We start from the raw sequence: 13,618 nt of genomic DNA on the forward strand, positions 1-13,618 counted from the left end.
TGGGTGGAGGATCTTTTCGAGGAGAAGATGGAGTGAGTATTGTAGGGAGGAGGAAACACAGAGGACAGCCAATCGTTCCACAGCCGATCTATTGAACTCGAGAACATGTCGTAGAAATTACCCATTCTCGTGTAACAAATAGTGTCAATAGTGTAATAGTGTTGGGCGAGTGTTTGGCGTTTTTCCTGACAATGCACCGGTGTCGAAGGGATAAATGACACTAGTTCGTCGGGGCATCTTCCATTGTAATACCGGTAGAACAACAACAGAATACCTACCTGACGCTTGGCTCTAAAGATGGCAATCCGTTCGTCAAGATAGGGGAATCTTTCAAACGGACCACCCGTTTCGGCACAGAGTCAAGGGTTTTCACATGTATTTTGGGGTGGCTGTCAAATTCAACGGTGGGGCGCACTTGCGATTTATAAGATCAGCAGTTGTGTACTATTAAAGTACCTGCGGGTCCTGTACAGTACGCCCAGCTTCTGAGATGCAAACTTTAATCTGGCTTTGGTGAAGCCCCCGTGCCTGAGCCGGTGACTTAGAATTAGACCAAGCATATCAATGAAAGGCATGTTGTTTGTCACAATGTGTTTCAGGGCGGTACAGCAAAATCACCCATTCTTCTAAGATAGAAATCCGAATTTGCATTGGTTTTTCAAAGCAATTCCACTTTTCGTAAAAAAAAAAAAAAATTTCAAAAACTTTTTTTTTTTTTTTAAAAAGAAAGACAAACATTCCCGGGTTACGAATAACCCAACAATGTTTGAAAATCTCCTACTACCACCACAGAAAGCCGAAAATGTTGCTTGTGTTGTGGATGGAGGACTTAGCCAGCCGAGGAATCGAACACGCGACGCTAGGGTGAGACCCAAGCGCTATGCCCACTCAACCACTGACCGGTCAAAATAGGGGAATAATAATAATAATAATAATCACAATACTTGTATGTATTGTGTTCATAGCTTTACCCACCTTCTACGCGGGTAGGTACCGTCTTCGTATAAGTATTTGTACATAGCCAGTCGGATTGCAGTCGGTCAAACAGATTTCGCATTTACTAAAATTAGCGATTCATCGAAAGCATGTTGTTTTATGGTACCCAAATGGCAGTGGACCGTTGAATTATGACAGTAAAACACAATTTAGTATCGTTTGAGATGCATTATGATTCTTGGCTTCCTTTGTAGAACCCTAACTGATTTTAAGTCATTGGATTGCATGAAAACACTCTACATTTCACTAGTTAGAAGCCAAGTGGAATATAATTCACCTATTTGGTCTCCTTTCTATAAAGTACACTCTAACAAATTAGAACGGGTTCAACACAAATTTCTTAGGTACTTAAATTTCAAGCTTAAAATTCCAATAGAAAACATTAATTATGTAAATTTGATGAATGGACTTAATTTAATTACGCTGTCTGACAGAAGAACCATTTCAGACCTAATTTTATTATACAGAGTCATGAACAACCTTATTGACAGCCCTGCCATCGTTGCTGCTATTAAACTCTATGTACCGACAAGAAATACTAGACAAAATACAACATTCTTTTGCGACACATATAAAACCAACTATCAGTCAAACTCACTTACCAATAGGATGCATGATTTGGGCAACAAGTTTGGTGGTATTATAGATATATTCCATGATTCCCTTTATAATCTTAAATTCAAATTAAACCAACACTTTGTGGAATCATACAAATTATTGTAATAGATTTAACGATTAGATATGTTATTGTAATGTTTTATATTATATTTTGTTCTTTGTTATTGTTAAATATTATGTTGTTTAAAATGTTTCTTTACGCCATATTCTTCAAAAACTACTTGTATATTTTTTTAAAATTCTTCACTTTTATAACTCTTAGTATAAATTCTAACTCGATAACTTATGTAAAACTTATTTATAATCTATGTAAAAGCCCCTATGGGCGTATAACAACAACAATAAACAATAAACAAATTATAACAAAAAACAGCAAAAATTTTCTTCCAAATCATTACCTACTGATAAGTAAGGACGCAACAATTTAAAATCCACACAAATTCAAAAGGTGTTTCCTTAGTTTCACGTCTCATTATGTGTGGATTACAAACCTCAACGCAAATGTTGCCAGCAAATAACGTTAAGACTAAGAGATGACATAATTACCAATAGAGCATTATCACTGCAATATCGAATGATTTTGTTGGATTCGCAATTTGCTGTCGATAACAAAATTAAAAGTTAAAATATTTAACTTACTGTGCTTTTAGTTATCTCTTGTGAAAATCTGGTGGAAATTCTGGCGAAAATCATGTACCTATTCCAAATATGAATGATTCTATATTCTGCCTATTTTCTTGGAGGTTTCAATATTAAAAACATATTTTATTGTTTGTTCTTACACATTTATTTCTTATTAAATTATTTACAGACAAGATAAATAAAATATCACAATAAACCAAATATGTACATAAAAAAATTACATAAATCTTTCCCCAAAATTCTCAATAAAAAACTTTTTACATAACTTTTATTTGGATTGAAATCAATTAAATAATGGTGCGCAAAAACATTAATTAGACCTCAAAATAACAGTAAGACTTACATCAATACATATAAACTTCTTAACACAACTCTAACTTTTGGTGCAAACGAATTACAGAAGGCACATTTAAATATTGGCTTAATAATTCAAAATAATGATGAGAAAATGATTAATCTTTTCTACGCAACTGTCACATATGTGATCCATCGGCGGCTATCATCGTACACGGATATTATGTGATCCATGAAATTTTACAAAAATACTTAATTGTTTCAAAATGTGCCACATGACTTTGTCTAAATGCCAGCATTGTAAAGGTAAATGAACCAGCTTTTTTAATCTATAAGCTGCTATGTGAACATATGTATGCTTGAATAAAATCCGCCTCCAGCGCTACACGCATAGATTTACACGTTCGACTTTAGCGGCTGTATACTATTTACGTGACAAATTTAGCAGATAAGTGAACTAAAAAACAGTTTGAACCTTTATGTTACTGTTATCTGGCATTCACCAGTTAAAATATTCCTATTTGTTTACGTAAAACAGTTTGAAGTCAAAGATAGTGTAATAGTATGTTAGCGTGTGAGAAGGGTGCTGCAGTAACGCATGATTTTTGTTATGCCTTACTGTTTATAATATTATAGCCATATCCGACGTCCTATTATAGTTTATCTATGTGTCTCACTATAATTCAGGAACCTTTTAAGATAATCAATTCGTAAATCTATCAAGAAAAAAGAGTTACTTATATTAATAAATGAGTAATAAATATTGTCAAAAAGAATTCAGCGTACAAATGATATTTGGTGTATATCAAGAACGCAGTGAACAGGTTAATCAAATTCACTATCAATCCCGGTTCGCTGCCACCATACCCAATTGGGAAAGTTCAGGTTTAGTTTGTTTATGGCAGCAAAATTTTGTGGCAGTGATTATGTGCATACTTCTATTGTGAAACTCTCTTATCCCTTTGCAACCGGCAAAAATTTTTAAAATTGTGATGGGCCACATTGTTAAAGCTCTTAGTTATGATCTCATAGGGCTGGGCGACTTTCTGGTTGAAACATGTGCGCTTGAAAGTACCCTAAATAAGCAGCTCCCGCACGTTCAATCGACACCGGTTCCGTTCACAAAAACAAATTTATTTTCTGTCTTCAAACACAAACTCACTCTCGTGTGAAGCCGGTTGTAAAGGGTTATAAGGTTTTCAAGGAACTGGTAATAAGACATTTATTTTTTGGGATAAATCTCATACAATACAGTATATCTGCAGGTAAGATTCTCGCATGTACACGGTGTCCGGAAACAAGTGGTACAAGTGGGAAACTAGAAAATCTACAAAATTTGGAGTTGATTTTGATGTATAACTTTTTTAAATACATACATCTATTTGAGTTACACTTTTGTTTTCGTGAATGAATGCAAATCTTGGAAGTGTAAATTAACCCACTTCCCGACATCTAATCGAGCTGAAACTCGGCAGATAGGCTCGTTGTCAATGACAATGCATTCTATCAACTTTGATGGCAATCACACATACACATGCGGACATAATATGTATAAGCATTTCTCTGAAATTCGATGACATTACAGCAGTTAGTCAGTTTTATCCAATCGGTATTGGGTTGGTTGATAGGTAGAGATGTTGACTCCAGTTTCTACGAAGCCAAAAAAATAAAAATACTTCATGTTTAAAGACATTTTAAAAAGATATATTATATAAAAAATCAATCTGTAAAAAGAAAGTTTTTTTACTAAAATACATATATTTTCCATTCTCGACCTAGTCGAAACATCTCTTGGGTCGGTTGCGCTATCTCTTCAATTTCAAAAATTATATTTTTTGGTTAATCTAAGGACTGAACCTTAATCCACAGGAACTGGCTCTTAAGTAGCTGTGAACTTTTAAAATTAAAAAAATTAATTATAAAAATAAAAAATTGGTTTGACTGAGGATTGAATTTTCTCTCCAGGGACTGGAATCAGCCACGCTAACAACTGCGCTATATTATATATTATATTTTTAGGTCAAATTTGAAAAAAATCAGTCGCTACGGGGAATATCAAGTGTTTACTATATTTTAAAATACATTGAAAAGTTTTTGTTTTTTTTTTACATTAACCCCACACTCCTATGTGTTCTATTCCCTCGGGGCCTATATCATATTTTGGGATGCTGTGTGGATAGTTTAACCTTTCCCTTACTGTGCTAAAAAAATCCACGCGTTCCGGTGCTGTGTAGTCAATACACATCTCAAAATAAGCGATTTAATATCGGAAAAATATGAATATAAATAGCTAATCGCTTATTTTTATTATATTTTATATCAAAAGTGATAATAATTGTAATTTAATTGCTGACAACATGAAAAAACCATCGGCAGATGCTAAAAAAACCTGCGAGGGGTCCACATCTAACGACGGTCCGCGACCGACTGGCTGGCGGCTAGCACACACACAGCTATGCTGTCGTAGGTATCGATGGTCTAAATCAAAATACAACTGCGGACGTGTGGATTTCTCATGTTCCCACATAGCGAACTAAAGCGGGACATCAATAGCGTGTCATTTCCTCGCACACTCTTTGCGTAGCAGTGTCACACGGTTGATTGTATTTGTGTATATGTTTCCGATTTTTAACAAAAATCTCTGATTTTTAATTAAATTTGAAAACTATGTAAAATTTTTTAATTCAAATATATAACGGAGGAATACCTAAAATCTGAACCCAGAATTTATTATATTTATAGAGTTATAGAGTGGGGTACCCAAATCCGCCTCACAAATTGAACAGACCATTTTTTTCAAATTTTTTTAGCCCTTAGGTGCCGAAAGTTAAAAAAATCGAAATTCACAGATTGAAAAAAAAAGTTTTATTGGTTTCTCCATGTGATGTAGATTCACCAGTTTCCTACTTTTACCACTAGCTTCCGGACACTTTGTATAAAAGGTTTTTTTTTCCAGTCTTCTCAAAAAACCTTATGTGTATTAGGATTGAAAATCAGGCCATTTTTTTAAGGTATGGGTACCTTGTATTCATTTTTTATAAATAGTAACAGTTTCGCCGATCATTCATACATAATATTTATATATGATACAAAATTATGTGTGCTTATAAAAGTAGTTTTTGGTACTTCTAATAAGGACGCTTTCATTTCTCTTAAATAATAATTCTCTATACTATATACATTGCCGATCAGTTAGCTACCGAGCTGGTACTGATAATTGCGGTGTTAAATAAATTTTTCTAGTAATAAATAAATTAACCGACACTATAATTTTCTATATAATTTTGTCTATAATTTTTAAACTATTGTTGTGGATTCTGTTCCTGTTGTTTGATAAGGTTCCAGTAGTGGCCTTTAAGTTTGCGGAGGCTGTCATGGTCGCCCATCTGGAAATAATAAAATTTAGAATTAATTAAATTAACCATATAGATATTTTTTACCTGATATGGTCTAGTCAGTACCTACAGAAACTAGTGGGCGTATGATAAAAAATTACAAATTGCAATATTGTGTTATGTATTTAACACATTCATGGATACAAAGTCTACTACGTAGCTTGAGAAAAGATGTGATATGATTCAAAGTACATATACATTAGCATTAAGTGAATTTATTTTTTGTTAGAATTTAGAAATTGCCAAGTTAGGAAAGATGCTCTATATACAGGTTTTCCAATAAGAGGTGTTATTTTGAATAGCCCGCTATTTCGGTAGATGTTACTTTTGAAGCTGTCATTTTTTGACATTTGACAAGTAGAAACTACGCCATTAATAAAAATGGAACGATACACGCTTCAACAACGCATTGAAATTATTAAAATTCACATGAGTGAATCAAATGCAAATCATCTTGAGTGATGAGGCCCATTTCCACCTCGGTGGCTTCGTCAACAAGCAAAATTGTCGCATCTGGGGCTCGGAAAACCCAAGAGTTATTGTTGAAAAGCCTCTCTATCCTCAACGTGTGACTGTTTGGTGCGGTTTATGGTCCGGCGGAGTCATTGGACCTTACTTTTTCGAAAATGAGGCTGGAGCAACAGTTACGGTAAATGGATTGGGCTATCGAGAGATGATTAATAATTTTTTATGGCCGGAATTGGATGGTATTGATCTGGACAACGTTTACTTTCAACAAGACAGCGCTACATGCCACACAAGCAACGAAACCATTGATCTTTTACGATTGAATATCAAAATAACACCTCTTATTGGAAAACTCTGTATTAGCAATTAAAATTGTATGATTATAATATTTTTATTTTCTGTAATCCCACAAGAGCTCTTCTTTTTTCATTTTTACGATTTTATTCAAGTATTTATGGCTCATGAATACGAAATATCGCATAGATTATATTTGTGTTTTAGCATTTATTTTACAGATAATACATTTATAAACTGATAAGGTAGAATCAATAGTGAGAAAAACAACTTGTCCTTAATAATATTTATCACATTGAAAAACCAAAAATTCTCTAAAGTTGCTATGAAAGCTTCTGTAAATTGGTGTTGAAAATGGACATATTTTTTTCTGATTCTAATCTTGTTTTTGTTAAGTAATCTTTTCTCAAGAGTCCACAAATAGTAGCTGACACTTTTGTTACAAATTTCACACATCTCAGTTTGGTTTGAGTGTGACAAGGAAAATTCTTTATCGTTGGTATGGTGACGTTGTCAATTATGGTATGATCGGTAATGACTTGTTCAATTTGGTGTGATCAGTAATGACTTGTTCAATATGGTGTGATCGGTAATGTCTTGTTCAATTTGGTGTGATCGGTAATAACTTGTTCAATATGATGTGATCGGTAATGTCATGTTCCATTTGGTGTGATCAGTAATGACTTGTTCAATTTTCTCATCATTTCAAATTTGATGAGCAGTAGCTTAGTTACATTTTTCTATTTTATAACATCAATTGATAGAAAAATCAAAAACAGGCACCTAAAGTGTAAGAATAATGTCTAATTGCATTTTCGTTTGCCGAGCTTTTCGTTTGTCGGCTAGCATGGCTAACAATATGATTTTGTGAAGCCCTAAAAACTATGATACTGGATTACTGGATACAAAATATCCTCTAAATAACATGAAAACACTATTGTCTTGTGTAAATTTCTAGCACCAAAAACGCACACCGTTTTCTTTTTAATGTTGAGCTAGGTTCGTAAACTGTTAATGGTTAGTAAAAAAATATTGTTAATGTAAAAATATTATGTGATGTTTTTTGTCAAGAAATGTAATACGGTTCGCTGTAGTGAGCTACTTGGAATGTATGATTTTACCAGGATTTCTTTTTGAGAAGTTTTGTTTGCAAAATCTAGAGTAAATGACTTCACATGATTTCAGTAGATATAGCTGATCTGTACTTGAATCCTACTCGTTGTCACCCTTGGCAATGTACCTTGAATGGCTTTAGTAGATACAGTTAACCTGTACTTGAATGCTACTCATTGTCACCCTTGGCAATGTACCCTGAATTGCTATAGTAGATACAGCTGACCTGAACTCGAATCCTGCTCGTTGTCACCCTTGGCAATGTACCTTGAATGGCTTCTGTAGATGCAGCTGACCTGTACCTGAATGCTGCTTGTTGTCACCTTTGGCAATGTACCTTGAATGGCTTCAAAATCCACGAAAGGAAATAGTTCACACTTATCTAAAGATTTTCCAATAATACCAATAAAACTTTGCGGGCCAGTCGTAGTTCTATCGATGTACCCAAAAATGTATCAAAATGAGCTTGTTTGCGTATACCTGACAGAAAATTCAGTGTAAAGGATGTTTGAGGTGTGATTCAAGGTGCCGAATGACATCACCTTTGTACCTCGTGTTGAATGCAGTTCTGTCGCATCCAAATGCAACTAGCTCCTCAAAATCAATATCTTTTGAAGACCGTAAGAAAATAATTCCATTGCTTACTGCGTCAGATTTTCCGACAATTAATAAAATGTGTCCCATGTAATCCCTAACAGATTCTTCAAAAGTATTTTTCAATTATTATTTTTCGCAGGTTATCCTCCAAGTTGAAATTTTCATCCTTACGTCCGTCGAAATATTTAACAAATTGATTGAAATTGATTATTAACCGCTTTCTAGTAAGGGAAGTCCTTTTCTTTATTCGAGCTTGGCGAATGTTACTTCTGTCCACAATGCGAGATGCATCACTCTGTGAAATTGAGTCAACATCTTTTAGTAGGTATAGCCGAAACGATGGCAGTTCCTGCTTGATCCTAATATCTGTCTAAGTTCTGGCCACAACAGGGAAATCTTTTCATATTAACTCCACACGTGAGACCCTGAGGAGAAGGAAAAAGAAAAAAAAAATCCCTCAGGGCCTACGCCATCTTTGGGAATGCTGTGTAGCGGGTTTTTTTAAGGAGGGAATCAACATTTCTTCAATAACCATGTTGTAGAAGGAAGGATATACAGAAACCAGGAAATTGTTCCACAGCCGAGCTGTTGAACTGAAGAATGAGTAGGAGAAACGTTCAGCATATTTTCTAAGTTGTACTTCACTTTGTACTGTTTCAACCAAATCCATATGAAGTTAATTTTTCAGACGTTTTTGAGTCTGAAGTTTAAACTAAACAGCTTCAGTTAATTTGTTTTTGGACTCAATCTCACTACATATTTGTGTTTTCAAAAGTTTTATCAAAATTCAAAGTGGCAGCGGAAATACTAAATAATATATATTTATTATTTGTAATAAGTAAATATCACAGCATCAATCCCGCATATGACGAATTTGATATTACGAAGAAAAAAAATTCTCCATACTAGACCGCTCCACCCTAAGGCTCATAGCGCACTAGCGGCTAGGCCGCAGCGGCCAGGTCGCGGCGGCCATCGAGATAGATACATTAATATGAAATCGCCATAGAGCACGCGCACCTATAGAGCAGCGGCCAGCGGCCACACCAAGCCGCAGCGGCCAGCGAGATCTAAGCGACGCATTTGCGGCCCGTGTTCAGTCGCTGGCCGCTGCGGCCACTGAGATCTATTGCATTGTAGTTAAATCACTAGTGTACGCGCACTAGCCGCGGCGGCCGCACGTATTGTGGAACTACAGCGTGATTTGTGATCATCGCGATGTCTTTCGACACGGAAAGATTGAGATTGAGACAAGGAGGGCATTGTGGGACATGTCCTGTGAAGACCAACGTCCCAGAGAACTGCCGCCGCCATTGGATTCAGGAAGAGAAGAAAATTCTATCCAATCAGACTACTCTCAGGCCTCGCAAGATTCACAAATAATTGAAACGTTTTTTAATAATTATTGAACAACTGCACCTTTGATTATGTTAGTACAGTACTTTAATACTTTTATGTACCTACTTGTTTCACTTATCTACCTGCATCCTTTTTCATAAAACAGACACTGAGATAAACAAAATAATTTGAATAAAAGTAGATAGGCATAGACTTACTTTAAAGTTACAACAAGTTTTTCCTTGGCAGAAATGCAGGGGCGAAATTCAGTAGAGTTACAGTGCCGGTGATTGATGGACTTAATTTTCTTAACAGTTCTTCAAACGAAGACTTGCTCATCCGCAAATAATTAAAGAACTTGTCATCATATTGCTGAAGGTCGGTGAAATAAGTATGAAATAATCCCTTTGTTCGCCTTTCACGTAGCAAGGGATGAACCCAATATTTTTTCCTTTTCTTTTTCCGCTTCTTACTTATAAGATACAAAAGCACTGCTATTTCCTCAACATCCATTTTGAAGCGCGCTGTATGTGCAACTGACGATAGTAGCCGCGGTTTTGGCCGCGTTGCAAATCGCAACCCCTGCGGCCAGGCCGCGCGTCGTGGCCGCGCTGCCAGGTCGCTAGTGCGCGTTGTCCCTTATATACATCTTTTATCAGGGACAGGACACTCATAACGGACTGGGAAGTCAAGTTTTGTATTACCTGTAATAACAGTATTATGTAGTCTGTCTATTCGTGTTACAACGCGAACACTCCTATACTTGATAGTTTCACGGCAAGGTAACACCCAAAGATGATAATTTTTTATTACATACTGATTTTCGTCAACTTCAGAAAACACGGGTCCTGTGACAAAAAAGTGTTGGTGTGTTAGCACGTGGAACAAACTTGGGGAACTCTGGTGTAGGGGAATCAAATGAGACTAACCTCAACAATCTTGCCTCCTTGCAGGACAACAATGACATCTGCATTTCTCACAGTGGATAGGCGATGGGCGATAACCAGGACAGTCCGGCCGTGGCTCGCTTCTTCCAGAGCTTTCTGGACTATCAGCTCAGATTCCGTGTCTAATGCACTGTGGAAAAAATAATTCACATGATACGAATATGAACATAAATGGCTTTCTATGGGCGTATTAACGTATATATTTTACGTATATATTTCTTAATATGGGCGTGTTTCTGAAGTGCCAAAAAATTTTGAGCTGGCAATAACGTTTACAATACATTTGTCTAATAAAATGAATGTATTTTATTTGTGTTCATTAACAGTAATTTTAGTTTGGTGTATTGTTATTTATTTGTTTTGTATAATTCTATTTTAATTTAAAGTTGTCATTTTATATACTCAATAACATTATAATTCAATCGACCGGTCAGTGGTTGAGTGGGCATAGCGCTTGGGTCTCACCCGAGCGTCGCGTGTTCGATTCCTCGGCTGGCTAAGTCCTCCATCACAACACAAGCAACATTTTCGGCTTTCTGTGGTGGTAGTAGGAGATTTTCAAACATTGTTGGGTTATTCGTAACCTGGGAATGTTTGTCTTTCTTTTTAAAGAAAAAAAAAAAAAAAAAAAAAAATTTATAAAAAAAACGTTTATTTATAAACAAGTTCTGCAATGTAATTGCAGTGTATTTATTACACATGACATCTGTTTCACCTTCTGAAGGCATTATCAAACAGTTTGATATTTGAAAATATTTGAAAAAATTCACAAAAAAAATGAAAAATTAAGTTTACTTCGTGCACATAGACACGGCAACAAAATACTTCTGTCCTTTTTATCACTTCAGTGCCCGAGACAGTTGTCTTTGTAGTTTGATGTTTCACCACCGAAGCAGGCAGTTAAAGTGGCATACCTCGTGGCTTCGTCCAGAAGCAGGATCTGCGGGTCCTTGATCAGGGCTCGGGCGATGGCGATCCTCTGCTTCTGTCCCCCGCTGAGGGCTTGCCCACGCTCCCCCACCATGGTGTCGTAGCCCTGTGGAAACTCCGAGATGAAGTTGTGGGCATTCGCCAGACCCGCTGCCTTCTCCACCTGGAGGGATTCAAATTGTGTCATTTAGAAATGTAGCTATAGATAAATAAGGTAACCGGATAAATCATCACAATGATAGTTCATCACATCTTTAAAAAGTTATATAAAGTCATGGAAAGTGATGAAACAAAAACTTTATTAACTGGGTTATGTAGGTTAGGTTAGGTTAGGTTAAAATTTTTATGTTTTTCATCGTTTCTAATTTATTTATTTATTTATTCCTTTAGATTTACACACAGTACAATATGATACAAGATTTAATTAAAATATTTTTAGTGATTATAGATTATTGTACCTTATCAGGTCGAAATGAATGAAATGAATGACTTTAATGACTTTGATGATAACGAAATTAATGACTTTATATCCCTTTTTAAAGGTGTGTTGAATTGTCACTGTGTTGAGTTATCATGGAACCAACAGTCTATGCTGTCAGTGACGGAGATAACCATCGGGAACATATAAATGAACGCTCTCCATGACAGCCAAGTTTTCAAACTAAACATGAATCAGTTAGAAGAAATGTATAACAATGAGCACATCTCTTTTGACGCGTTGATGGTTCATTCCGAGCATACTAAAGAGAAAGTTTTACATGAAAGTAAATGTAGATATTTGTGGATCTGTACAATGGATGGAGAGAGAAGGAAGTGCCAGTAGAATTGATTTTTTTTCATATATCCTTTTTGTACCAGTATTTAAAAAAAAAGGTGCTTCCGAAAACTAGTGTCATTGATCCTTTCGGAACTGAGGCAGTGTCAGAAGAAACGCCATATTGCCACATGAAAACCGATTATTTTTATGATTAATTCTTATGTTCAACAGTTTAGCTATGGAATGATTTATTAGCTTCTGTACAACATACATCCTTTCATGACCCAGGTTCCTCCTTACTCCTTCCTTTCCTCAAACTGAATTATTACCTCGACATCTGTGGCAGTTGGTTTTCCGTATCTGATGTTCTCCTTGATAGAAGTGGCAAACAGTACAGGCTCCTGGTTAATATAGCCAATAGCCCTTCCCCGCAGCCAATGAGGGTCCAATTTTCGGATGTCATGGTCGTCCAGGGTAATTTTACCCCCAGAGACATCATAAAATCTGAAATCAAAGAATACATTTGTACCTTCTCAAATGCTTGAATATTGTTACTGTGCCTGAGGTCTCCCCTCTGAAATTGCAACCAGTATTTTATTTCTGGCACCCCTAGGCAGTTCCGTCACATGACAGTAAGGAATCTACAAAAACCGAGTGCAGCAAAAATGCGGGAAATTTTGCACAATGTCACGCTGCATGGACTCACACACGGGTCTGCAGGGGTAAAGTAAATTTGTAGCCAGTAAACTATCGGTATTGCAGATTTCTGTTTTTGCACTCACCGCTGAATGTCATATCATCTGTAAATCTATCTGAATGTTGTCGAGTGATTCTAGTGATGACAACACTTCGTAATTATCAAAACTCACATCTCGCTATCGATCTTTTCTGTTTATGCTTACGAGAAGACTCGAAGACTCCATTTTATTTATTTATTTCACGCCTAGGCTTTTACATACATATATATAAAAAATATTTACGAAATTATACACAATAATAGTGCAGGAAATGACTATTTAAAACAATTGCAGAAAAATAAATATAATATCAAAATATCACTGAACTTGATCTACACAGTATGTAGGCACAAAACATAAAAAATCCCAAATATTTTTTTCTGTTTCATTTGACAAAATTATTATGTGTTAGTCAAATTAAATACCTTTATTAAAATATACCACTACTTGATGAAAAAAAACTTCAATAGGGTATGCTTATATATTGAAATT

The 13,618-nt window shown here is 35.7% G+C and overlaps 1 protein-coding gene across 1 annotated transcript in view; it reads right to left on the reverse strand.

The window, feature by feature from the left end:
- Positions 1–5,242: 5,242 nt before the first annotated feature.
- The window catches only part of LOC149418539 (mitochondrial potassium channel ATP-binding subunit-like), a 32,875-nt gene continuing 24,499 nt past the window's right edge, over positions 5,243–13,618 (reverse strand). Inside the window, exons 11-14 of the mRNA XM_089638560.1 lie at positions 12,719–12,893; positions 11,617–11,795; positions 10,685–10,832; positions 5,243–5,936 (exon numbers count right to left, since the gene is read on the reverse strand). Coding sequence (XP_089494686.1) covers positions 5,853–5,936; positions 10,685–10,832; positions 11,617–11,795; positions 12,719–12,893 — 586 coding nt within the window. The 3' untranslated portion in view covers positions 5,243–5,852. The remainder of the gene's footprint in view (positions 5,937–10,684; positions 10,833–11,616; positions 11,796–12,718; positions 12,894–13,618) is intronic.

Source organism: Hesperophylax consimilis, chromosome 13, assembly GCF_061612785.1.
Source record: "Hesperophylax consimilis isolate HC1 chromosome 13, BYU_Hcon_1.0, whole genome shotgun sequence".
Taxonomy (NCBI): Eukaryota; Metazoa; Arthropoda; class Insecta; order Trichoptera; family Limnephilidae; genus Hesperophylax; species Hesperophylax consimilis.